Source organism: Eleutherodactylus coqui, chromosome 11, assembly GCF_035609145.1.
Source record: "Eleutherodactylus coqui strain aEleCoq1 chromosome 11, aEleCoq1.hap1, whole genome shotgun sequence".
Classification (NCBI taxonomy): domain Eukaryota; kingdom Metazoa; phylum Chordata; class Amphibia; order Anura; family Eleutherodactylidae; genus Eleutherodactylus; species Eleutherodactylus coqui.
This window is the reverse complement of record NC_089847.1, coordinates 137,503,683-137,531,178: the sequence shown is the minus strand read 5'-3', so window position 1 is coordinate 137,531,178 and position 27,496 is coordinate 137,503,683. Positions and strand designations below refer to the sequence as shown.

Sequence of the window (27,496 nt, the reverse complement as noted above, 5' to 3'; positions counted from 1 at the left end):
AAAATACTCACCCCGATCCCCCATGAAGTCCGGCAGAGATTGGGACCCGGCGCGGGCTTCTGCGCATGCGCCGATGTGGCGCGCATGCGCAGAAGCACGGAGGACCCGGAAAATGTAAAGTTCCCCTGCACCTGGCTGTCAAAGACAGCCGAGTGCAGGGAGATGTTGCCGGGGACTGCTGTTTGTGGTTCCTGGTCACATGATCACCGTAATCCACCAGATAACGGTGATCATGGAGAGTAAAAAAGTAAAAAAGTTTAAAGCACTTAAGTTTCATCTCCCCTTATGTAACGCATTCGTGAGGGGAGATGACATTAGATAACTAAGGTCCCTGGATTTGTCCCCCGACGAGGTCTATATCTGCGGGCCTTACCCCGGCTTAAGCGCATGCGCCTGTCAGCATAATGGCAGACGCATTTGCAAAAGTCCAGGATTGCCTGGGAAATTTAAAATCTCCCTGCTCCTGGCTACCGAAGGCAGCCGAAAGTCTGGAGATGTCACGGGGGGCCGCGGTATGCAGTTCCTGGTCACATGATTGCTGTTATCCAATGGATAACGGCGATCACGTAAAAGGTTAAAAAAAAGTTGAAGCTTCATCTCCCCCAGCGATGTGATTGGTGGGTAGAGATGAAACTTATTACCGGAGGCCTCCACTTTTGAACCCTGATGCGATTCTCCTACAGAGACCTTCCTGGGCTTCTGCGCATGCGCCCACCAGCAAAATGACGGACACATACGCAGGAGCCGGGGAGACCAGGAAATATAAAATCTCCTTGCTCTTGGTGACCAACAGTCGCAGAGTGCTTGGAGCAGCGACCGGTGGCCTTGTTAAGCGGTCCCCGGTCACGTGGTAAAAAAGGTAGCGATCTACCTGAGGCCGGTCTCACATGACTGGATAGGAATTGCGGATTCTGCATGCGTTTGATCTGCGGTAATCCACGGATCAATTAAATGCATTGGATTACACAATTCCACTCAAATTAGCGGGTCAGAATTACGTAATCCACTCGCAGAAACCTGAATGCCGCATGTTGTATTTATCACAAATATCCGTGACACAGAGCCCATTGTGCTCCACGGTCGCAGATATACCTGCAGCCCAGACGTAACCACATTGTGTACGGGCTGCGGGTACCGTGTCATCGCTAAGCGACGGCGCGGGAAATATAAACAATGGTGTACTGCGCTTGACCGCCTGTGAGTACGCAGTTATGCGCAGTACATTACGCGGCCGTACGCAGCACCACGGCCGGGCTCATAGCTGGGATCCACTGCGGGCCTCCGCAAGCGGATTCCGCCTTCGACTGCGTGAGCCCGGCGTTATTCAGACCGCTACCTGTAATACGCAATTTACAAGAAGCCCCGGGAACGCTCGCCTTCATGCAGTTCCAGGAGCAGCTTGCGGAGTGCCTTCTGTGTGAGACCGCCGCACCGCAGCGAGATTACGGAGACTCACAGTGCGCCACTTTATACCCCATCCCTGCCGCTGAGGTCACGAAATGCCCCCAAAATGCATGAGAGGAGGGGGGATACCTGACTTTATTGCCCCATGGGCCCATCCCAACCAGCCCCCGTAATTACCCCCGTCTTCAGACATACCACACAGTTTACATCTTTAGTTTTATCTAAGGTTTTGGGGAATGGCAAAAAAATGGGGCGGGGGAATAATTTTTAGGGAGTCAATTTTTTCCTGTACAAGTGGCAATGGGGCCTGGAATTTATTATTGTGCCCTGAAATCCAACGGGCGTTCCCTCCATTATAGGCTGAGCCATGGGCCCAGTAAGTAGATTAGGCCCACAATGGGTATGTTTCTGAACACGGGAAAAACAGGGGGATCCGTTTTGGGGTGAACGTCTTCATTCTTATGTGTGCTGGACAAAAAAAATGTTTTTTAAAATCACACAATTGCCAAAAAAATGAAAATCGTAATTTTTTCCTTCTGCTTTGCTTAGATTTATTCAAATACTGCAGGGTCAAAATACACAGCACACCCCTAGATGAATGCATTAAGGGGTCTAGTTTTCAAAATGGGGTCATTTGTGGGGGTCCTCCGCGTTTTGGCCGCTCAAGGGCTCTACAAGTGGCAACGGGGCTTAAATCACCTTCAAGCAGAATGTCTGTTCTGGACGCCTCCAGCTTTAAAATGACGTATTTGCAAAAATATGAAATGTTATTTTTCTCCTCCAAATTGCATTAACTCCTGAAAAGAAACTGTGGGGTCAAAATACTGCGGACCCCTCAGTGAGTACATAAGTGTTCCCCAAAATGATGATAATCAATGTTAAATTTGTACGTCTCCTAAATGGTTAGAAAAGAAACAAAAGCTTTTCAAGTGTGCTTCCAGAATAAAGTAAGCAGATGGAAATATCTCTCTCATCAGAAATGTGTGTTTGCACATATTTGAGATATTACAGTTGAAAATGTGAAAAAGTGAAAATATTTTCAACATTTTCCCACTTTTGGCAGTTTTAATAAATATCCACAAATTCTATCGGACTATTTTCACCACCTAAATGAAGTACAACATGTGGCGGAAAAACACTGTCAGAATCACCGGGATCGGCAAAACCTTTATGGAGCTATTCTATGTAAAAATGACACATGTCAGATTTCCAAAATTTGGCGCAAATAGGCTTGGTCACAAAGGGGTTAAAGAGATCCTCTGGTTCCAGACAATCCAAGATGGCCGCACAACTTCTCTGACTACATGATGCACACTGCTCTGATTGGCCAGTGCTGTTCACAATGTGGGTCAGGTATCCAGAGAAGCAGTGCGGCCATCTTGGTTTTTCAGGGACTGGAGGGTCACATTAACTTTTTTTCTGCACAGCGGTGCCCCAAGTGAATGGAGCTAGCTACAGCTCCTGCACCACCGGGTGACAGAAAGAGCCATCGTGCAGGAAGACTCCAAAGGGCAGGCAGAATAAAACCAGTCAGCGGCCCTTTAAAGCAACCCTCTGGTCTCAGAACGAATTTTTGCCCTGGGACCAGTGAGCGGTTATATTATCTGCCCTTGTCCCTCAGAGTCCTGCTTCTTGGGCCCCGCTTCAGCCTTGAAAGTTGGCCGCCTCAATAGATTACCGATGCACAATACCTGCTCTCTGATTGGCCAGCAGTGCCTCCGACTACCAATCCACGGTGTGCATTAGAAGGTTGCAGCAGCCATCTTGCAAACAGAGCCCAGGAATCGGCAGACCCGAGGGACAACGGGCCGAGGATGGATGGCAGGTAATATCACTACCCCGGACAGAATTCTGTCCCAGGACAGTAGGGTCGCACTCATTCTTAATACTGTGAGGGTCTCAGAGGTCGGACCCCCAAGATCATACAGTGATGATATATCCTAGCGATATGCATTACTTTATCAGAGGCTAATAATACTGTATAGTGCGGCGGCGATCAGCTGACTCCTGCGACTCACTGCGGTACAACATGGCCAAACGCATCAGATGGACACGAGAGCCTGCGAGCATCCAGTAGCATCATGTGACCGCGGCATCCAGTGGCCAGCATTAATGATGAGTCAGCAGCGAGACCATCGCAGTGGGGGGGCATTTGGCCGTCGTCCAACTACGACAAATTTGCAAGGTAATTTTTTTCATATTCTGCAGCAGGTCCGCACCTGAAGCTCCTGCAGATCCGCACGCCGACGCCGCTCATGTCATTGGAAGAAATCCCGGTGCGGATATCCTGATGCGGAAAACACGGCAAGATGGGCTTTATATTTTAAATTCATGCTTTAAAGGGTTTCCACATGCAGGTTTTACCTGTTCTATAGACAGCCAGCTACGGCTTATCTCGAAGTGTAAGGCCACACATGTGCCACGGCTCCATTCACTACCATGGGACCACTGGAGATAGAGGAGTGATGCATGTGTGAGGCCACCGCCATACACCTCAAGGTGCGCTGCGGCTGGGCTGTCGGCATCAGGGATAAAACCGCTTGTGAGAAAACCCCTTTAATGTCTTCGCGCTCCAAGGCAAACCTGAACATCCCTGGTGAGCGTGGCTTGTGTGGAGTGGGGTCAGGGTCTGCCCCCGCTGCATACACCGCAGCTATTGCATTAGATTTTATGAGACATTGAGCGATCGCAAGTTGGAGACCCGATAAAAACTGTTTAATAACAAAAAAAGGTAATAAAAGTTTTAAAAACCCTTTTAACCGCTATATAACATAAAAACAACACATATTTGGCATCGCTGAATTCGTAAAAGTCCCATCCGTCAAAGTAACGCATTATTCATCGCTGAATGTGAACAGCATCAGAAAGAAAAAATACACAACTCTACATTTGTGCTTTTTTCAAGAAAATATGTAATAAAGAGCCATCAAAAAGTGACCCGTTCCCCAAAATGGTACCAATAGAAACAAGACGTCCCACGAAGAACGAGCGGGAGCAAAATCCGCTGTACGAACAGAGCCTTTGTGTCCCACCAGGGACCGTGTTGACCTGCGTACGACAAGCTTTACTCAGGCAGTCCCATGCATTTCATACAGTGTTTACATAAGCCTGCCTACTCACTATATAAACTGATGTATGTGATATAATAGCCACTCAGAGATTTGTGAACATACGTGTCCCTCTGAGCGAAGTGTCGACACTAATATAGATTCATTTCCTACGTGCCCTGGGTGTCGCACTAGATGCTGCATCATACATCACTGCAGCTGGTCTGTAGTGTACGGGCTCCGCTAGGGCTGTCTCAAGAGCCTCCCTGTAAGAACGTGTGCACACAAACCCCTTTCTGAGGGTCAGAAGTCCCAGCTTGGTTGCCATCAGGATCTATGTTATTTACACTGGGAAGAGCCCAGTGTATGTTTGTCAGTGAGCTCAATTTTTAACAGAGTGAATAAAAGTTATATTTTATGTTTAAAATTAGTTAGTGGGCTCTTCCCAGTGTAAATAATTAAGTTTAAAAAGAACCCTACTGTCACAGCCATCAGGATCTATGGTCACATAACACTGTATATTTGCTAGCCCCTATCTTCCATGTTGATATTTACGTCGCTCAGCAACGCTTCATCCTGCCTAGCAGCATTGCTGGCTGAAGCACAACAGCGCCACTAGACTTAACAGAGGAACTCTAACCTTGCATGACAGTCACTCAATGCATCAAACTCAAATTTTATGATTTTACGGCAGTGGTGAAGAGGTCACAAATCTAATGACACCAAAATCATCTACCAAAGGTCACGGATAGGGGTCAAAGTGTGGTGCACAAAAAAGCATGTAGGCTTTCTTTTATATGAAGATAGTATGTAAGGCTGAAAAAAAGACACCTGTCCATCCAGTTCAGCCCATTACCCCCAATGTTGATCCAGAGGAAGGAAAGAAAAAAAAATGAGATGGAAGCCAATTTTTCTAATCTAGAGGGAAAAAAATCCTTCCTGACTCCAATCTGGCAATCAGAATAATCACTGGATCACCGACCCTTCTGAGTAATCAGTGACACAACAAATAATATTGTAAGACTCAAGAAAGACATCCAGGCCACTCATACTCATCAAATTTGCCATCTCCATGTCCTTAGGCAGAGAGTTCCATAGTCTCACTGCTTTTACAGTAAAGAACCCTATTCTATGTCGGTGTAGAAAGCTTCTTTCCTCCTAGATGTAGAGGGCGCCCCCTTGTTACAGTCCTGGGTATAAATAGATGATGGGAGAGATCTCTGTACTGACCCCTGATATAGATATATATATATATATATATATACACACAGTTATTAGAGCGCCCCCTTGTTACAGTCCATGGTATAATACATGATGGGAGAGATCTCTGTACTGACCCCTGATATATCTATACATAGTTATTAGAGCGCCCCCTTGTTACAGTCCTGGGTATAATAGATGATGGGAGAGATCTCTGTACTGACCCCTGATATATATATACATAGTTATTAGAGCGCCCCCTTGTTACAGTCTTGGGTATAATAGATGATGAGAGAGATCCCGGATATATCTATACATAGTTATTAGAGCGCCATCTTGTTACAGTCCTGGGTATAAACAGATTCTGGGGAGATTTTTGTACTGTCCTTCGATATAGTTATACATAGTTATTAGGTCGCCCCTCAGCTGTCTTTATTCTAAACTAAGTAGTCCCAATTTTGACAGCCTCTCTGGGTATTGTAGTCCGCCCATTCCTTTTATTACTTTAGTTGCCCCCTTTGTACCCGCTCAAGCTCTGATATGTCCTTCTTGAGTACTGGTGCCCAAAACTGTCCACAATATTCCATATGTGGTCCGACCAGTGACTTGTAAAGAGGAAGAACAATGTTCTCATCATGTGCCCCATGACCTCTTCTGATGCCTCCATGATCCTATTTGCCTTGGCAGCAGCTGCCTGACACTGGTTGCTCCAGTTAAGCTTACCATTATAAAATAACTGTAATGGTGACACCTAGAACTTAACATTTATCAATGTTAAACCTCATCTGTCACTTTTCTGCCCAACGGCCAACTTATCCAGAGCCTCTTGTAACCGCCTTCTGTCCTCTCGTCTTATATATAGTTTTGTGTCATCTGCAAATATTGATGCTGTGCAATCCTTCTACCAAGATCAGTGTTATTGAGTTACATGTGGATAGGCTGCATCACCAGCCACCGCTCGAGGACTGCAGCACCACAACGCTACAACAGCAGCACATTTACAGAACTCGGTTTGTCTCTACAGCCTTCCTTCTGCCAGAAAAGAAAACTCTCCGCAGATCCTGATGAAGGTCCCGGTGCTCCTCCTGCTGGTCCCTATAGTCGTGGCTCATGCACAGTTCCAGAGTATATTCGATGGTGCAAAATTTGTTAAAGAAGCCGCTCAAGGTAAGAGGTCTCCCGCTCTCTCAAAACTACAACTCCCAGCATGCCTTCATACTGTTTAAATTTTATTGCTATAATTTTTCAACAGCTGGAGACCCATAAGTTGAGGACCACTGTTATTTGCTGTAATAACTTGTCCAGTAGGGGGCGCAGTTACTGGACTTTTTAGCCAAATGGAAATTTTTAACCTCACTTATTATTGAGTTTTGTACAGCAGCAGACAATCTAAGAGCGGAGATTCACTGCCATGGGCTCTACCGCTTTACCTAGATGACATTAAAAGAGAAGTCCAGGTTTACAACAACTATTTTCATTCAGGAATAGCGCCCCACTATCCACTGGTTATATCTAAAAATTGCAGTTCAGCCCCATTGTAGTGACTAGGTCTGAACTGTGGTGCCATTTTTGAGAGGAAGAAGCCATGTTTATTCATGGACAACTCCTATATGTCTCTTAATGGAAAGAGGGGGAATATCTAAAGAAGAATATAATGTGGTCTGCAGAAACTGTAGGGCAAGGGTCAGAAAAGCTAAAGCTAATAATGAATTGAGGCTTGTAAGAGAGGCCAAAAGCAATAAAAAAGGATTTGGGGATCAAAAGCAAAAGACAAGTCACAGATGCCATTGGATGCTTACGAGAAGAAAATGGTGAATTGGTTAAGAATGATGGTGAGAAGGCCGAACTTTTACATTCTATTTTGTATCTGTTTTCTTTCAGAGAGTAGATGTAACATCAACTGATCTTCCCTGTGCTACTGGGGGAATAAGAGAATGCAGGCTATCTATAAGCAGAGAGCTGGTGAGGGAACACTTAGCTAACTTACATGAATCAATGTTTCGTGGCAAGTTCTCCTTCAATGGAAGTCTTCAGAGGCGGACAGACATCTGTCTGGGATGATTTAGTGAATCCTGCACTGAGCAGGTGGGACCTGATGACCCTGGAGGACCTGATGACCCTGGAGGACCCTGCAAACTCTACCAGTCTTCTCAGAATATGTATTTTAAAGGGTTTTCTCCAACTTTTTGTCACAGTGATGATCTAAGTTTAATGCCAAAACAGTCATTTTAATCTTTGGTTTCTTCTCCCTACTTTCAGGTAGCAGGTCTGGGGACTTGTTGTTTTTTGCGGGGCGAGTTGTATATTTTAATGGTACAATTTAATGTACCTTATAATGTACTGAAAAACTTCCTAAGCGGAGTGAAATGGGGGGGGGGGAAAGAAATTCGCAATCCTCTGATCTTTGGGGGTGGTCTTGTTTTTATGGCATACACACTGCTGCAACAATGACATTATACCTTTATACTAGGGGGCAGCAGCATTAAGATAATACCAATGTCAGAGATTTTTTTTTCCTGTACTATTTAAAAATTAAAACATCCTTCCGAAAGAATACAATTATTTTCTGCCGCCATCTTCGGACAGCCATAACTTTATTTTTCCTTCAATGTAGTTGCCCTGCGAAAAGCGAGCCCTCACACATCTTGTAGGGTCTCTTGTTACCATTTTGAAGTTTATGTGACTTTTTGATCACTTTTTGTTTTCGGGGATGGGAATGGGAAAACCAAAAAAAGCGCAATTCTGGCAATGAGTATTATTTTCTGACCATGTTCACTGTACGGGATAAATTATGTGTTACTTTGATGGATCGGAGTAACACAAAACCAAATATGTTTGAGGGTTTTTTTATTTAGATTTTTAATAGGGGAAAAAGATTTTTTCAACTATTATAAAAAATAAAAGGTAATTAAACTTCTAAAACGTATCTTTACATTTTTTCATGTTCCCCGTCTGATGTTGTGTACCTGATCAGGGGCAGTAAATGTCCTGTTGGGGGCTTTATATTGGGGAAACAGGACAAAAGCTAAAAGCCAGGATGAGATCTCATCGCCACATGATTATAGAGAGGAAGACGGACTTCCCTGCAGCCGAGCATTGCTCTAGGCACAGAGACAACATGGAACACATGGAAGTTACTAGATTAAAAGGCAGCTTCAAATCTAAACGTCACAGAAGAATTTGGGGGCACAAGTTTATAACCATCTTTGACTCTCAAGACCGGAATTACCATCGCATGTGGATTCGTGCATCAGTGGAGAATATGAAAAATCTATAGCTGGGATAACACGCTGGCCTGGTGACCCCCTAACACCAATCTAGAGACCATAAAACCTTCACATTCCTATCAGTGGACTAATTAAGTATTTACTCCTCTACTCATCCTGTTCTGTGCAAATTAATCCCAACATTTCTGTCCCTTTCATAGGCATGCGTGTGTATATATATATATATATATACATACACATACACACACACATATTATATATATATATATATATATATATTATATATATTATATATATTATATATATATATATATATATATATACACACATACATACATACACTTGCATACATACATACCTCTTCAGATCTATTCCATTATGCCTGAGGAAGAACCCAAAGAAGGTTGGAAAGCTGCAGTAATATCATGTCTTTTTGTTGCCCATTAAAAGGTATCATATCTATAAGATGACTTGGTTTCCCTTACTGAGAACAGTCCCCCTTTGCAGGATCCTTGGACATGGCTCGGGCCTACATGGATATGTTAGACGCCAACTACAAGGATTCTGACAAGTATTTCCACGCCCGGGGAAATTATGACGCTGCACAGAGAGGAAGCGGTGGAGCCTGGGCCGCCAAACTCATAAGGTAAGTGGCCTCATGGTCATGGAAATGTTAGGATGTTAAAGTGCTTTCACTGTATTGCATTCTGGGAGATGTAGTCTTACAGAGGTTGTCAAGTTGGAAACACTTGATGGTCTATCTTTAGCAGAGGCCTTCTGCTTAGAAATCCAATCATCAGCTGTTCGTAAAGCCGCTGTGCTTGTGTACTGAGCTGATTTCTGCAGGAAGCAGACAGCTCCATTGCCGCTGCAGTGGCCAGGCTCGGTATTGCCAACACTAAAGTCATGGTCATGGAAATTTTGTGGGTGTTAAAGAGCTCTCACTGCATTGCATTGCATTCTGGGAGATAGTCTTTAGTAACCTTACTCAGTGGTAGTGGCAGAAACCAAGAGCAAAACTACAACTCTCAGCATGCCACTGCCAGGACATGCTAAACGTTTAAAGCCTCATGTCCACGGGTAAAAGAAAATTGAAAATCCGCAGCGTTTTTCCTGCACGCGTGATCCGCGCCCCATAGGGATGCATTGGACACCCGTAGGTAGTTAAATATCTGCGGATGTCATTTTCCTTTGAGGCGCGGATTGCGTGTGCAGGAAAACACCCGCTGCATGCTCCATTTTAGTGCGGGTCTCCTTCTATTGAAGCCTATGGATGCCGTCTGGATCCGCGGCACACCCGCAGCTGAATGCCTGCTCTCCGGCGCGGGAGAGCAGGAGTTTAAAAAAAAAAAAATGCACGGCGCATGTGCGCAGCATGCTGCCAGCGAACACATCCGCCGGGCCGAAGAAAGAAGATCCGGCCGCAACGGAGGGCAAATCCACAGCGCCCGGACAGGTGAGTAATGCTTATTTTTAGGTCTCATGTCCGCGGGAAAGGAGGGACCCGCTGCGGGATTCTGCATTGAGAATCCGCGGCGGGCCTGATTTTCCCCGTGGACATGAGGCCTAAGTCTTCCAACAGCTGTATCCCTGGTGGAGTATCTGTACACTCTCCCACCAGGGGGCAGCAACGTCTTGTAGCCAACAGGAAACTGTTAATATTTTGAATGCAGCTCTGGCTGTGACTAGAGTAGATGTTAACGGATATATACCTTTGAGAGTAAATCTATGCTTTATGCTCATTACCTGCCTGAACTGATCCATTTTCCTCTCTTCCTAGTGATGCCAGACAAACTGCTGAGACATTCTTCGGCACACAAACAGCCGAGGACCACGCTGCGGATCAGAAAGCAAACACGTGGGGGCGCTATGGAGGCGACCCGAATCATTATAGGCCCAAAGGCCTCCCTGACAAATACTAGACCCGGATAATCCAGCCGCTCAGCAAATCAGTGATTACCTGCTGCAATTATTGTGGGGGGGGGGGGGGGGCAGTGTAATTATCTGTAATCGCCTCGTTATGTGTAAACTGGATGTTTTCTGTACTCCGTGCTCCACAGCTGAACTTCTGCATGAAGAATAAAATCTGCTGTCTGACATCTGCGGCTCTATAGTTACACGATCTACATATTATATACACATATATAGTAGATGGACGGTCCCCGGCAGATATTGTCTTAATACAGTTTATGTCGTCATTTCTGCTGCACGATTAATGCTAAAACACAAAAAAATGAAGGAAAAAGCAAAAATAAAACAAACAACAATAACGGTAGAATTAGTGATTTCTCTCTCTGCCCTCCAAAAAATTTATAAAAGTTCTACAATACATTATACAGCTCGCCACGCAAAAACGGAGCCTCATACGGACACGTCGGCGGGAAAATAAAGGAACGGGTTTTGGAAAGTGAAGATTAAAATCCCTTCAACATCACTGCGTCCTTAGAGCCAAATGAGGCTGCGTCACTAAGGGGTTAAAGAGCCTTGAGACAGGACAAACAAGAGCCCCCCAGCGGTAAGACATGCCGGCTCCTGAGGATGAGGTGTCCTCGGGACCCCCACCAGTCAGCTGTGTGTAGAGGTTGTGGCCCTGGGGTGGGCTCCGGCTCCTCTATACGGCATTATGTGTCTCTGTTGTAGCCTATGAGATGTAGGGATGATGAATGCTGCTTCCCGCTGCCATACCGCACCGCAATCAGTAGGCAGTAGTTACTGCTGGCCCCTTGTGAGCGCCGCAGCGGAGGACTAGAGCTCTGCCGCCTCTCAGCCCACTGCTGGGCGTGTTAGCTGCAGGTTATTATACTGGTGATCCGCAGATATCAGCGGGGGAAGGGCTGAGTATACAGGAGACACAACCCTATATACCCACCTCCTGGTCGGGCCATCACAACACTCCCATTTTCTGCACTGTTTACTGCATACCAGGCATGGCGCTGTACACTTCGTAGTGGCGGTACCTTGCTATAGCAGCTCAACCCCATTCACTTGTATGGGATCAAGCTGCTCTCACTCAGCCCACGTGACGTCAGTGACCTGAAAAGAGTCCGCGAGGCTCAGCTGAACCCCGGGGTCAATACAAACAGCTGGGTAAAAACAGAGGAAGTAAAAAGTTCCAGCGCCTCAGGGGTTGGGAGACGGTAAAGACAATATATAATAAAAGAATAGAATCAAATATAATTCCCCTCTGGAGATCCCAACAGGCCTAAATAGGTGAATACGAAAGATCACCGACCGGACACATCGCTTCAAAGAATCTAGAGGGTCTCTCCCCAATCTAAAGGGGTGAGATTGTTATTACAGCCGCTGACAACGGGGGATGGGGAGGGGGGGGGGGATTACGGACAGAAGGTTTTATGATATGGAAGCTTTGAGAACACTGGGGGCCTCGGAATATGACAGAATTCTAGAAAGTCACCCCAAAATACAGAGAAGAGGATTTATTCAAACTTGTGGGAAAAGCCTGAAGACAGTTTACCCAAAAGATGAAAGAGATTCTATTTGCCTAAAACCCTGAAATTCCATATTTTTCCTTCCTACTAAAGATCCATAAGTCTCTCTCCAACCCAGCGGTCTGATTACAGCGGGGCGGCTCGATTACCAGGAACCCTTCAGAGTACGAGGACAACCATCTCCAGAGGTTTGTCACTACTCACCGGCGTGCCGGAAGGATACGGGACATCTGTCCCCGATTAATGATGTAACATGGGAGACCCGTGCCTATGGGAGACCCTGGAGGTCACTGTACACAAATACAACACCCGACAGGGGCATCCTGGGCATCCACAGAAAAAAACATCTAAAGTATACTATTGGAAGGCGCTTCTTCCTGCACACTGAAGGAACCGAATTGCAATTTCAGTGAGTGGAGAAAAAAAACCACAGCATGTTCTATTATAGTGCGGATTCCACACGGATGGCTTACATTGAAGTCAATGGTAGCCGTCCGACCTGCGGCCCTCCCGCAATGGACATCGAGGAGGGGTCATGAATTACGCGTCACCACCTAATAAAAAAATTATTGAAAAAAAATCTGTACTGCACGTGTCCAATGGCGGCTCGCCGCAACTATTCGCAGCACAGATAGAGAGCAGAAAAGGCAGGTATGCGCGGACGCGGTCAGGGCCCAACTCCGATGTGGGCTTCCGTATGTGGAATCCAACCAGTTCGTGTGCGACCGGCCTTACTCTACACAATTATTTCCCATTTAATAAGAATCTTTGTATACACAATAGTGATCTGCTATGGGGACCAGGTCAGGGGCCAGTTACTATAATTCATACATGGGGGCCCATGAGGAGGGTATAAATGTCCCCCGAGTCACCTTCTACAAACACTTTATGGATATGGGACGGCAATGGACTGGACAGAGAGGGGTGTACTCTACATACTAAGGATTGGGGTTTGGACTTTCCAGGATCCATCGACTCCACCAATATAGTGTTGTGGATCTACATTTATGTAGGTCAGATGACTATTTGGGTCCACGGTTTTAGGAGGAGACTTGGTACGCATCTGGTTATTCAGATTTGTCGAGCTGCTGTGAGATAAAGTAGAAGATTCATGTTCCGTACGGGCGGCCTATATAGGAAGAGCCTGCGCCTCTGAGCAGGATTGTAAACACCAATGCGAAACACTTAAATAATGCTTAAGGTAAAAAGGGTACCCAGAAGGGACCATCCAATCAGCCTTTAGACGGGTATTGGCGGAGGGCAGATCAGTGAGCCTGCAAAGATCAAGAACAACCAGAGACCACAAGCCCAGAGCGCTGTCCACCACCCGCTGTAAGTCCCAACACTACCAATTCAAAAACATTGTCTAGAAACACTGGGGGGTCCTAGGGGAAGGTGGGGGGGTATCTTTACCACTGAGACCTCTGAATACTCCCCAGTAATTTTCCAAAAAACCACCATACCCTAAAGAACACTTTGACCCACTATACTGACCCCCTCAAGGGATCCCGGAGAAACCAGTAAGAGGCTCATACAGATGCAGAGTACGAGGGCATGATGGTGCTCCATACGGATTTCCCTCCGGTTGTGATGGATGGACAAGACATCATCTCAATCCCCTGAGGGCCTTCCTAAATTGTGGATCTACTTCTATTATTTATCTATTGGAATACTTGTGGATTGATGTACATAGGCCGGACGATCAACACATTAAGAACACGAGCAAATAGAGCACGGCGCTTCAAGGCACGTTCTGCCCCACCATAATAGCGACCCCTCGGGGGTGCGTTCAACTCCACCAGAGAAGGTTCCTTGGGGGAAGTCCCAGGCTGAGAATAAGAGAGAAGTTCTGGATCTTTCGGTTGAGCACACTTACACCCAATGACCTAAAGGAGGTACTGCAGAGAATTGCATCGATGCGGGAGGGGGGGGGGCGGTGAGGACCTGGCAGAGGGCAGCGACTTTTATTGAGTCTTTTAAAACATCAGTTTTTATGTTCTTTATTTTTCTTAAAATATATTTATGTTTTTTTTCCACTTCTTTTCATAGTTTTACTCATTTTTCTTTATTTTTATATTGTCTTTCCAGTATGCACCTTGTTAATCCACCCCATGAGTACATGCATCCAGGTATTTTTCATTTTTTTTATATTTTCATCCTTTAGTATCTCTGCCTTCACCGCAAATCTACAATTGTATTAATCATATATTTTTCATAGTTAATATTTTATACATATATATATCCATCCAACTCCAATTCTATGTCCGGCTCTTTGATACTCTGTAGGCCAGTCCTCTCCGTGTTTCTCTATTCTCCATGGCTGCTTTCCCTTGCCTGATGTCCATTTCAGTCTCCTTCTCGATGGTGTCCAGCCAATGCGTCTTTTGTCTTCACCGTTTCCTTTCATCACTGATCATTCCAAGGAGCATCTCTGTTTCCAGTGAATTGGCCCTCATCACGTCTGAAGTCAGTCTGTCTCGGGATCTTGCCTTCCAGAGACACCTCTATGTTGACGGTCCAGGACAGGTTTGTTGGTGACCCCAGTTGTCCAGGGGGTTTGGATGTTTTCTCCAACACATCTCAGAAGCATCCATTTTTCTTCTGTCTGCTCTCCTCGGTGTCCACGCCTCACAGCTGTTGTATTTGGGAAGATGATGGCTGTAAATAACCTTCATCTGATGGGGGCTGAGACATCCTTGCTCTTCCATATTGGGTCCATGCTCACCATGGCCAGTGCTAATCAACGCTTTATCTCACCTGTCGAGCTGCCTCCATGATCGATCAGGGACCCAAGGAACACCAAACCAATTACCACTTCGATTTCCTTGTTGGCGACGGTCATGATCGTTGTCTTCTTGATGTTCCGGTGAATCCCATCTTCCCATTTTCTTCTTTTAGCTTCAGGATCAGCGTCTTCAGATGCTTTGCTGTCTCTGCTATCGGGGGGGTCGTATCATCATGGAGAATATATTTATGGAACGTTGTCATATTGATTCTTTATAGGACTTAATTACTTATTGTGGTAAGACGGTCTATGTATCTGTAAGACGACATATATTGAAATATTAGAGCTATTTGGTTATCGGGCGCAGTCTTGGCTCTGTAATCTAGATGGTATAACCAGATAAAGCGCTGTGACAATAAGACATTGACGTCATACCATGTACTTTTATCAGATGATATAGCAGAGCTAATGTTCCGTGAAGAACAGGTTTTTGTAAAGAAACTTCTAGAACCTTCCAGGCTTGTTAACTGGCTCAGGAGGACAGGCGCACCCTTTGATTTTTAGAATATAAAGATGGCTGTATGTTGGGATCATTGCGGTACACCGAGCCCACGCCGAGTGTCACGGGTCCACGACGTCATAGCAGCTGCCATTGTATTAATAACACATTCCACAAGATCTACCTTGTAGCCATAACCGTACGCAGATTTTAGTGATGGTTCCTCCAGTTATTGTCAGCCTAATACCCGGATCATTTCAGTCCAGCCGCCTCATGACCACCTCCGCATAAAGGTTAAAAAGGAGAGGATGGATCCTTGTCTTGAAAAGCTGTTTCAAAGCTCCGGCCAAGGAGGTCGTGGAGACAAGATACCTGGGAGAGACCGGGGCTCCGGCTCACAAGGAAGATCTGCAGAACGACACAAGAAATTTGGCCCTCGCAGACAAGGAGGTAAATCAGGCAGAAACTGCTATAGATCAGATATCGGTGGTAGATCAGAGGAATCGGTGGTAGACCGAGCAGACCAGAGGAATCCAGAAGAGCGGGCCGACATGGATCACAATATGGGGGAAGACAAGGAGGTCATTTTGGACATAGGAGTCACCGGAGAGACATTATAGACATATACACATAAGAGCTTGTATTTCCTATACAGCCCCCGCCAACACACAAAAGAATCCTCTACCCAAAAAGTGTGTAAGCTACAAACTATCACTCATACTCGCCCACAAGGCCATAGAGGAGTTTGAGCAGGAGTTGCAGCAGGAGCCTCCCCCCAGTGCGGTCTAAAACTGGAGACCAGGAACACTTAAAGGGTCACCAAAAATTACCAACATAAACCGAAACAGCGAAGACAATTATAACCGCAGTATCCCCTGCACAGACGCTCCGTGGCTCCAAAGTTGCAGTCTTCACTTGACCCGTGATTTAGTTGCCACTGGTCCGGCAGTGCTGGCAGTCACCGCCGGTTGCGCTGGCAGTCACCGCCGACCGCGCTGGCAGTCGCCACCGACCGCCAGCCACCCTGGCAGTCGCCGCCGATCACCTTGGAGCACATAGGAGCCGTAGGTTATTTCATACAAGGAGGACCGGACACAATTCTGTAGTTAAGAGGTTATTCATACGTTGTGAAATGATGAGATATCGCTACAATACGCCATCACTTTAAACTGGTTGCACCAGAATCGGATGTTACCCCCTTTCCATAGGATGTCCAAAGAACAGGCGATTATTTGCTGATTGGTGGGGAAGTCACGGCCGTGTAACGGCATGGAGGAGGTTCGGAGCCTCGTGTAACCCGAGGTCAGTAACGGGTATCTGTTGCAGTACCAGGGAGCAGAGAGGAAGTGTAGTCAGGATGTAGCCAGGGGTCGGTAATGGATAACAGCAATTGTAAAGAGAGGAGCAGTAGTAGCAGAGCTAGACTAAAGGCAGCAAGAACAATAATCACGCAAAGAAGAAGTGGAAGGGCCAGACATTTATAGCATGTCCAAGCAGTAATGGGGCGGAGCTAAGACAGGAACTAGGCTAAGGTCATGCAGGGGAGCTGTCCAAAGGGCTGATGGCTCAGTAGGTAGAGCTGCCACCTGGAGTACAGGAGTTTTGGGGTTTGAGTCCTGACATGACGATAACCCCGCCGATCTCCAGAATGAAAGGTTGCTTTTTCGCAGTGGCTGAGCACGGACGGTCAACACTCAATTCATTTCATCAGGGCTGATGGAAACATAGGAGTGCGCGCTGCTCAGTTATCTCTGGCAGTTGTATGGAAAGTGAATAGAGCGCTACTGCGAGCAGCACTCCAGTCAGTCTCAGTACGTTCGAGGAGGAGGGGAGACGAGGGACCTCTGTTCTCAGCACGTTATCCCCGATCCTGTGGATATCCTGTGTAAAGTAACTGCCAATAGGGTCCGAACTCTGATCCAAAGAATGAAGGGGCTGCACTGCTGGAGGAGTGCTGAACTAGAGAGATCCTCCGCTCCTAGACAGTTGGTAGTCTAAGGCACTACACTCTGCACTGATTGGCCAGTGGTGTTCATAATGTGCATCAGGGTAGCCAGAGAAGCAGTTTGGCTACCTTGTCCGGGACTGGAGGGTCGCATTAAAGGGGAAAGGGACTTGTTATTTGCAGCACTTTATTTATCGCCTCTATAGTGGGTATTTTACCGATCTCAGAAGGATGGATGGCTGCGTCAACCTTGAGCCGGCTACCTGAACCAATCAGGGATTGAACCTTAACCCTTTCCAATCCAATTTTGGATTCAGGGTTTCCTAAAAGGCTTTCCCTTTTTTGCTGTTATACAACGGTGCCATCTGCTGGCTAAAGCCAGTGTGTGTGCTAAAGAAGATCTGACAGCGGAGTGGCTGGCAATAGACAGTAAGAATACCCTGTCAGACGTCTTCTGACATTGGAGCTGTACAAGCTTCAATCAGAATGTAGGAAGACGTCAAACAGCGGATTGGAAAGGGTTAATACTGTGCGCCAAATGAGGCCCCTACATTAACAGTTTTTTTCTGCACGGCGGCGCCCCAAGTGAATGGAGCTGGCAGAAAGTGCTGTTGTGCAGAAAAACTCCAAAGGGCAGGCAGCATAAAGCCAGTCAGCGGCCCTTTAAAGCAACCCTATGGTCCCGAAACAACATTTTGCCCTGTTACCGGTGGGCGGTTATATTATCTGCCATTCTCCCTCAGACAAGAAGGTTGCAGCAGCCATCTTGCAAATAGAGCCCAGGAATCAGCAGACCCGAGGGACAACGGGCCGAGGATGGATGGCAGATAATATCACTACCCCGGACAAACTTATGTCCCAGGACAGTAAGGTCGCGCTCATTCTTAAAACTGTGAGGGTCTCCGAGGTCGGACCCCCAAGATCATACAGTGATGATATATCCTAGCGATATGCATTACTTTATCAGAGGCTAATAATACTGTATAGTGCAGCGGCGATCACCTGACTCCTGCGACTCACTGCGGTGCAATACGGCCAAACGCATCAGATGGACACGAGAGCCCGCGAGCATCCAGTAGCATCATGTGACCGCGGCATCCAGTGGCCAGCATTAATGATGAGTCAGCAGCGAGACCATCGCAGTGGAGGGAATTTGGCCGTCGTCCAACTGCGACAAATTTGCAAGGTCATTTTTTTTCATATTCTGCAGCTGATCCGCACCTGAAGCTCCCGCAGATCCGCACCTGAAGCTCCTGCAGATCCGCACGCCAACGCTGCTCATGTCATTGGGAGAAATCCTAGCGCGGATATCCTGATGCGGAAAACACTGCAAGATGGGCTTTATATTTTAAATTCATGCTTTAAAGGGTTTCCACATGCAGGTTTTACCTGTTCTATAGACAGCCAGCTACGGCTTATCTCAAAGTGTAAGGCCACACATGTGCCACGGCTCCATTCACTACCATGGGACCGCTGGAGATAGAGGAGTGATGCATGTGTGAGGCCACCGCCATACACCTCAAGGTGCGCTGCGGCTGGGCTGTCGGCATCAGGGATAAAACCGCTTGTGAGAAAACCCCTTTAATCTCTTCGCGCTCCAAGGAAAACCTGAACATCCCTGGTGAGCGTGGCTTGTGTGGAGTGGGGTCAGGGTCCGCTCCCGCTGCATACACCGCAGCTATTGCATTAGATTTTATGAGACATTGAGCGATCGCAAGTTGGAGACCCGATAAAAAACTGTTTAATAACAAAAAAAGGTAATAAAAGTTTTAAAAACCCTTTTAACCGCTATATAAAATAAAAACAACACATATTTGGCATCGGTGAATTCGTAAAAGTCCCATCCGTCAAAGTAACGCATTATTCATCGCGCACGGTGAACAGCATCAGAAAGAAGAAATACACAACTCTACATTTGTGCTTTTTCAAGAAAATATGTAATAAAGAGCGATCAAAAAGTGACCCGTTCCCCAAAATGGTACCAATAGAAACAAGACGTCCCACGAAGAACGAGCGGGGGCAAAATCCGCTGTACGAACGGAGCCTTTGTGTCCCACCAGGGACTGTGTTGACCTGCGTACGACAAGCTTTACTCAGGCAGTCCCATGCATTTCATGCAGTGTTTACATAAGCCTGCCTACTCTCTATATAAACTGATGTATGTGATATAATAGCCACTCAGAGATTTGTGAACATACGTGTCCCTCTGAGCGAAGTGTCGACACTAATATAGATTCATTTCCTACGTGCCCTGGGTGTCGCACTAGATGCTGCATCATACATCACTGCAGCTGGTCTGTAGTGTATGGGCTCCGCTAGGGCTGTCTCAAGAGCCTCCCTGTAAGAACGTGTGCACACAAACCCCTTTCTGAGGGACAGAAGTTCCAGCTTGGTTGCCATCAGGATCTATGGTCACATAACACTGTATATTTGCTAGCCCCTATCTTCCATGTTGATATTTACGTCGCTCAGCAACGCTTCATCCTGCCTAGCAGCATTGCTGGCTGAAGCACAACAGCGTCACTAGACTTAACAGAGGAACTCTAACCTTGCATGACAGTCACTCAATGCATCAAACTCAAATTTTATGATTTTACGGCAGTGGTGAAGAGGTCACAAATCTAATGACACCAAAATCATCTACCAAAGGTCACGGAAAGGGGTCAAAGTGTGGTGCACAAAAACGCCTGTAGGCTTTCGTTTATATGAAGATAGTATGTAAGGCTGAAAAAAACACATCTGTCCATCCAGTTCTGCCCATTACCCCCAATGTTGATCCAGAGGAAGGAAAGAAAAAAAAACAATGAGATAGAAGCTAATTTTTCTAATTTAGAGGGAAAAAAATCCTTCCTGACTCCAATCTGGCAATCAGAATAATCACTGGATCACCGACCCTTCTGAGTAATCAGTGATATAACATATAATATTGTAAGACTCAAGAAACACATCCAGGCCCCTCATACTCTTATCAAATTTGCCATCTCCATGTCCTTAGGCAGAGAGTTCCATAGTCTCACTGCTCTTACAGTAAAGAACCCTATTCTATGTCAGTGTAGAAAGCTTCTTTCCTCCTAGATGTGGAGGGCACCCCCTTTGTACAGTCCGGGGTATAATAGATAATGGGAGAGATCTCTGTATAGACCCGTGATATATCTATAGTTATTAGAGCGCCCCCTTGTTACAGTCCTGGGTATAATAGATGATGGGAGAGATCTCTGTACTGACCCCTGATATATCTATACATAATTATTAGAGCGCCCCCTTGTTACAGTCTTGGGTATAATAGATGATGGGAGAGATCTCTGTACTGACCCCTGATATATCTATGCATAGTTATTAGAGCGCCCCCTTGTTACAGTCCTGGGTATAATAGATGTTGGGAGAGATCTCTGTACTGACCCCTGATATATCTATAGCTATTAAAGCGCCCCCTTGTTACAGTTCTGGGTATAATAGATGATGGGAGAGATCTCTGTACTGACCCCGATATATCTATACATAGTTATTAGACTGCCCCCCTTGTTACAGTCCTGGGTATAATAGATGATGGGAGAGACCTCTGTACTGACCCCTGATATATTATACATAGCTATTAGACCGCCCCCTTGTTACAGCCCTGGGTATAATAGATCATGGGAGAGATCTCTGTACTGACCTCTAATATCTGTACATAGTTATTAGAGCGCCCCCTTGTTACAGTGCTGGGTATATAAGATGATGGGTGAGATCTCTGTACTGTCCCCTGATATATCTATACATAATTATTAGTGTCCCTTTGTTACAGTCCTGGGCATAATAGATGATGGGAGAGATCTCTGTACTGCCCCCTGATATATCTATACATAGTTATTAGAGCGCCCCCTTGTTACAGCCCTGGGTATAATAGATCATGGGAGAGATCTCTGTACTGACCTCTAATATCTGTACATAGTTATTAGAGCGCCCCCTTGTTACAGTGCTGGGTATATAAGATGATGGGTGAGATCTCTGTACTGTCCCCTGATATATCTATACATAATTATTAGTGTCCCTTTGTTACAGTCCTGGGCATAATAGATGATGGGAGAGATCTCTGTACTGAGCACTGATATATCTATACATAGTTATTAGAGCGCCCCCTTGTTACAGTCCTGGGTATAATAGATGATGGGAGAGATCTCTGTGCTGACCCCTGATATATTATACATAGTTATTAGAGCGCCCCCTTGTTACAGTCCTGGGTATAATAGATGATGGGAGAGATCTCTGTATTGTTCCCTGATATAGCTATATATAGTTATTAGAGCGCCCCCTTGTTACAGTCCTGGGTATAAATAGATGATGGGAGAGATCTGGAGAGCCACTGTGTTCTACAAGACTACTAAAGTGCAGGAAGCATGGGGCTTTCTGGGAGTTCTGGTTCCACAACAGCTGGAGGGTCCCAGTATTCTGGATTTGTCTACCCTGACCATTAACCCTTCATGGGGAGCCCAGGGGATTATTACACCGATCCTTTAGAGCCCCCCAACCACATAGGGAGCCCCCACTGCAGCGCTGGGAGTTCACGTATTGACAAACGTATGTTAGTTCGGAGGAAACTTCCCAGGAAAGATTTCCACACAGGTTCATGGGTAAGGTTGGCACCAAAACTGGTGAAATAAACAAAAAGCAGCGAACCGTCCAAGATTCTGGGGAAAACATTACCAGCAACCGAAACAGATAGCAGCAATTATATTTATCATTACAGGGAAGCCGACGGCGGGGAGGATTACTAGATGCAGAACTGAAGACCAACGAGGAGAATCTACAACCACCGGATGACATAAACCTGCACTTGGCCGATCCTCTAACACAACAAAAGCCGCCGCCGATTCCTGTGAAACCACAAAAACCTGATAAAAGGTCAATAAAATGTTATCATGACTGCAGATGAGATGGAGAACGTGTGCTGAATCTTATGTGTCACCCGGGGGCCCTCAATAAAGGTCAACCACAATCTCCGGCCACACTGTCAGTCACCGCTGACCCGTAGGTTGCTTCATACAAGGAGGACTGGACACAATTCCAGCAGTTAAAGGGTTATTTATCTCTTATGAAATGATACATCGATACAATACACCATCACTGTAAAGGGGCTGCACCAGAATTGGATGTTACCCTCTTTCCACATGATAGGCGATAACTGGCGGATTGGTGGAGAATACACCGCTGTGAACCCCACCGATCCCCAGAACGGACTTCCGCGTTCCTCGTCCTCCTCGCTGCGGGTCGCTCTCCCCCCACAGTGGCGTCTGTATGACGGAGCGCGGGCTGAGCACGGCGGTCAGTACTCCATTCATTGGAGCCGATGGAAACACCGGAGTGCCGCTCACTTACCTCTGACTAGTCGCAGTGAGAGGGCATAGAGCGCCAACTGCGAGCAGCACTCCGGCCGGCCTCCTCCTCACTGCCGGGGCGCAGGAAGCTCGCAGCGAGGATAAAACACACATGAACCATATTGGGTACGGCGGCGGCCATCACAGTAACACATTAGTCGTCCCGCACCGTGAACCTCATCACAAATAATACAGATTTGTGCTTTTTCTGTCACGGCTTCTCCAAGAAAAAAATGTAATAAAAAGAGCGACCGAACAGCGAGCCGTCCGCAAAATGGTACCAATAGAAACATGGCGGCCCACAAGGAACGAGCGGGGGAGTCCGCTGTACGAACAGAGCCTTTGTGTCCCGCCGGGGACCGTGTTCACCTGCGCAGACCAGCTTTACATAACCAGGGCCCCCCCAGCAGCGAACTGCCGCTCTCTAGCTGTTCGGGAGGTACAGCTCTCGGCATGCTGGGACTTGTAGTTCCACAAGAGCTGGAGAGCCACAGTGTTCTACTAAAGTGCAGGAAGCATGGGGCATGCTGGGAGTTCTGGTTCCACAACAGCTGGAGGGTCCCAGTATTCTGGATTCGTCTACCCTGACCATTAACCCTTCATGGGGAGCCCAGGGGATTATTACACCGGTCCTCTAGAGCCCCCCAACCACATAGGGAGCCCCCGCTGCAGCGCTGGGAGTTCACGTATGGAGAAACGTGCGTTAGTTCGGAGGAAACTTCCCAGGAAAGATTTCCACACAGGTTCATGGGTAAGGTTGGCACCAAAACTGGTGAAATAAACAAAAAGCAGCGAACTGTCCAAGATTCTGGGGAAAACATTACCAGCAACCGAAATAAATAGCAGCAACCAGTGCCGGGACCTCACTGCACCCCGGAGCAAGAAGCCGAGAGCACATCACTACCGAGGTGAGACAGCAGAGCGGAGAGGGAGCAGATACCCAGGTTATATCTGATACAGGGGACATAAGAACGGCCAACACCCTGCATGACACTCCAGAGCTGCATTCATAATACTGCAGGCTGAGAACTAAAATACACTACACAAGTTGTGATGATTTGCATAATGTTCTTAATCAGGCTCTGCCAACAAAGAGTTCAGCAGAATAGTGAGTGCAGCTCTGGAGGATAATACAGGATGTAACTCAGGAGCAGTACAGGATAAGTAATGTATGTACACAGTGACTCCACCAGCAGAATAGTGAGTGCAGCTCTGGAGTATAATACAGGATGTAACTCAGGAGCAGTACAGGATAAGTAATGTATGTACACAGTGACTCCACCAGCAGAATAGTGAGTGCAGCTCTGGAGTATAATACAAGATGTAACTCAGGATCAGTACAGGATAAGTAATGTATGTACACAGTGACTCCACCAGCAGAATACTGAGTGCAGCTCTGGAGTATAATACAGGATATAACTCAGGATCAGTACAGGAAAAGTAATGTATGTATACAGTGACTCCACCAGCAGAATAGTGAGTGCAGCTCTGGAGTATAACACAAGATGTAACTCAGGGTCAGTACAGGATAAGTAATGTATGTACACAGTGACTCCACCAGCAGAATAGTGAGTGCAGCTCTGGAGTACAATACAGGATGCACCTCAGGATCAGTACAGGATAAGTAATGTATGTACACAATGACTCCACCAGCAGAATAGTGAGTGCAGCTCTGGAGTATAATACAGGATGTAACTCAGGAGCAGTACAGGATAAGTAATGTGTGTACACAGTGACTCCACCAGCAGAATAGTGAGTGCAGCTCTGGAGTATAATACAGGATGTAACTCAGAAGCAGTACAGGATAAGTAATGTATGTACACAGTGACTCCACCAGCAGAATAGTGAGTGCAGCTCTGGAGTATAATACAGGATGTAACTCAGGAGCAGTACAGGATAAGTAATGTGTGTACACAGTGACTCCACCAGCAGAATAGTGAGTGCAGCTCTGGAGTATAATACAGGATGTAACTCAGGAGCAGTACAGGATAAGTAATGTATGTACACAGTGACTCCACCAGCAGAATAGTGAGTGCAGCTCTGGAGTATAATACAAGATGTACTCAGGATCAGTACAGGATAAGTAATGTATGTACACAGTGACTCCAGCAGCAGAATAGTGAGTGCAGCTCTGGAGTATAATACAGGATGTAACTCAGGAGCAGTACAGGATAAGTAATGTATGTACACAGTGACTCCAGCAGCAGAATAGTGAGTGCAGCTCTGGGGTATAATACAGGATGTAACTCAGGAGCAGTACAGGATAAGTAATGTATGTACACAGTGACTCCACCATCAGAATAGTGAGTGCAGCTCTGGAGTATAATACAGCATGTAACTCAGGGTCAGTATTGGATATATATATACACACTAGTGTAATTCAGTCACATGGGGATAGGCTCGTGGACCATAACATCATCCGATTTATAAACCTGGATTTTCTACAGTTTTCCTTCTGCCAGACGAGACTCTCCGCAGATCCTGATGAAGGTCCAGGTCCTCCTCCTGCTGGTCTCTATAGCTATGGTTCATGGAACCTGCCAGAATATTGAGAATCTTGCAGACTGCGTCAGATCAATACAAGAAGCTGTTAAACGTAAGTCCTCAGTATGTAGCTCTCCTGTAAAACTACAACTCCCAGCATGCCCCGACAGCGTTTAAATTAGTGGCTATAGTTTTTTAACAACTGCAGAGCCGTCAGTCGAGGACCAGTTATTTTCCGTAATAACTTGCCCAGTAGGGGGCGCCGTTACTGCATATTTTCAGCTAAATGCAAATTATGGGGGGGGCTGAAGTATAAGACGGTCATTTTTAGACATATGCAGCTTATACCGTTTTTTAATAACCCCCTTAAACCCATAATTGTAATTGAAATTTTGTACTACTTATAGAAATGTCAATATGTTTGGTTATAAATAAAGTTATTTCCGCCCCATATTCTATGACTTATGTGCCCGTCGGTGTAGGCAGTTGTTTGGGCGCTCGTTGTTCGCAGGACAGCTCGTAGCTTCTATTGTTACCATTTCTGGGTTCATGTGAGCGGGGTGACCATCTTCTCTCCGCTGAGGCTCGCTGTGCGGGATACATAACGCCTTACTTTGATGGGTCGGACTTTGATGGATCCAACTGAACCGACGGGTTTTGGGGTTTTTTCTTGTTTTGATTTATTTCTAATATAGAAAACGTTTCTTTAACCTTTTATCACCTTTTACTTTTTCTAATAATTCATGAAACGTATTTTGTACTCGGGGGACTTGAACTTGCAATCGCTTGACCACTCAGAGTATAATGCATGCCTTAGTATTGCATTATACCACGCTCTGACACGGCAGCCCACAGGGGCCTCCAGAAGACCCCAAGCTGGCATGGCAACCGAACGGCACCTCCCAGTCTCATGGCATGGTGGGTATTTCGGGCCCCTGAATCCTGGTTGGGCCATTTAAATGCCACTTTCAGAATTGATAGCGGCACTGAAAGGTTTAAAACCCACGATTGGCGCTCACACTGATTGTGGCTGTTGTGGGCGGGTGTCGGCTGTCAGAGGACTGGCAGTGGCCCCGGATGAAGGGGTTAAGGGGAGGCGGCAGCTCAGCTTGTACTCTCTGATGTCTTGCAGAATACTGGGATCTGACTATACAGGGCATCGCATTGACAGAAAAAACCTTCCAGAACTCTGGCCTGCAGTTCCATGCCCGGGGGAAGCGGGAGTCTGGGCCAACATCATAAGGTAAGTGGCCCCGTGGTCATGGAAACGACAGACGTTTAAGTGCTCTCACTGTATTATATTGCATTCTGGGAAATGTAGTCTTAAAGGAGTTGTGCAGCTGTTCACCGGGTCAGCGCACTCATGCACTGAGCTGATTTCTGCAGGAAGCAGACAGCTCCGTTGCCACTGCAGTGGCCAGTCTCGGTATTGCAAGCACTGAAGTCAATGGGAACATTGCTTGTAATACTAAGCCTGACCGCTGGAATGAGAATGGAGCCGTCTGCTTCCTGCAGAAATCAGCTCAGTGCATGAGTGCGCTGACCCGGTGAACAGCTGATCAGAGAGGGTCCTGGCCCCGACGATCGACCATTGATGACCTATCCTGCAGAAAGGCCATCAATAGCTTACAACTGGACAACCCCTTTAAGACAGTCACAGTTTTAGTAACTACCAGAAGGCACCAAACCTTACTCAGCGGTAGTGGCAGAAACCTGCGACAAACTACAACTCTCAGCATGCCACTGCCAGGACATGCTAGACATTTAAGTCTTCCAGCTGTATCCCTGGTGGAGTATCTGTACACACTCCCACCAGGGGGCAGCAACGTCTGTAGCTAACAGGAAACTAGCAATGTTTTGAATGCAGCTCTGGCTGTGACTAGAGTAGATGTTACTAAATATCTGTACTGGAGAAGTAAAGCGAAGTCCATATGAGAGTAAATCCGTGCTTTCTGCACAATATCTGCCTGAACTCAACCACTTCCATCTCTCCCTAGTGATGCCAGAGAATCCATCCAGACGGGCGTCAGCGGACAAGGAGCCGAGGACCGCGCCGCCGATCAGGAAGCCAACGAGTGGGGGAGGAGCGGGGGCGACCCTAATCGTTATAGGCCCAGAGGCCTCCCTGACAAATACTAGACCCGCATAATCCAGCCGCTCAG

The 27,496-nt window shown here is 46.5% G+C and overlaps 2 protein-coding genes and 1 long non-coding RNA gene across 6 annotated transcripts in view; 2 read left to right on the top strand and 1 right to left on the bottom strand.

The window, feature by feature from the left end:
• Positions 1-27,496, bottom strand: part of SAAL1 (serum amyloid A like 1) — an 80,606-nt gene that overhangs the window by 27,413 nt on the left and 25,697 nt on the right. The window contains exon 1 of one of the 4 annotated variants that reach the window (XM_066583637.1): positions 25,283-25,386. The exons of 2 other annotated variants lie outside the window; for them this stretch is intronic. In XM_066583637.1, the coding sequence (XP_066439734.1) occupies positions 25,283-25,382 (100 nt within the window). In that variant the 5' untranslated portion in view covers positions 25,383-25,386. Of the gene's footprint in view, positions 1-25,282; positions 25,387-27,496 lie in introns of those variants that run through there. One more of the 4 variants, XM_066583632.1, reaches the window with a different exon arrangement.
• Positions 6,614-10,850, top strand: LOC136582516 (serum amyloid A-5 protein-like). Its single transcript, XM_066583639.1, has 3 exons — positions 6,614-6,818; positions 9,386-9,524; positions 10,659-10,850. Exons 1-3 carry the CDS (start codon positions 6,716-6,718, stop codon positions 10,798-10,800), a joined length of 384 nt encoding a protein of 127 aa, XP_066439736.1. The 5' UTR covers positions 6,614-6,715; the 3' UTR covers positions 10,801-10,850.
• LOC136582517 (uncharacterized) lies at positions 25,303-27,358 on the top strand. Its single transcript, XR_010787190.1, has 3 exons — positions 25,303-25,446; positions 26,467-26,577; positions 27,332-27,358. It is a non-coding gene; the product is annotated as an uncharacterized lncRNA (long non-coding RNA).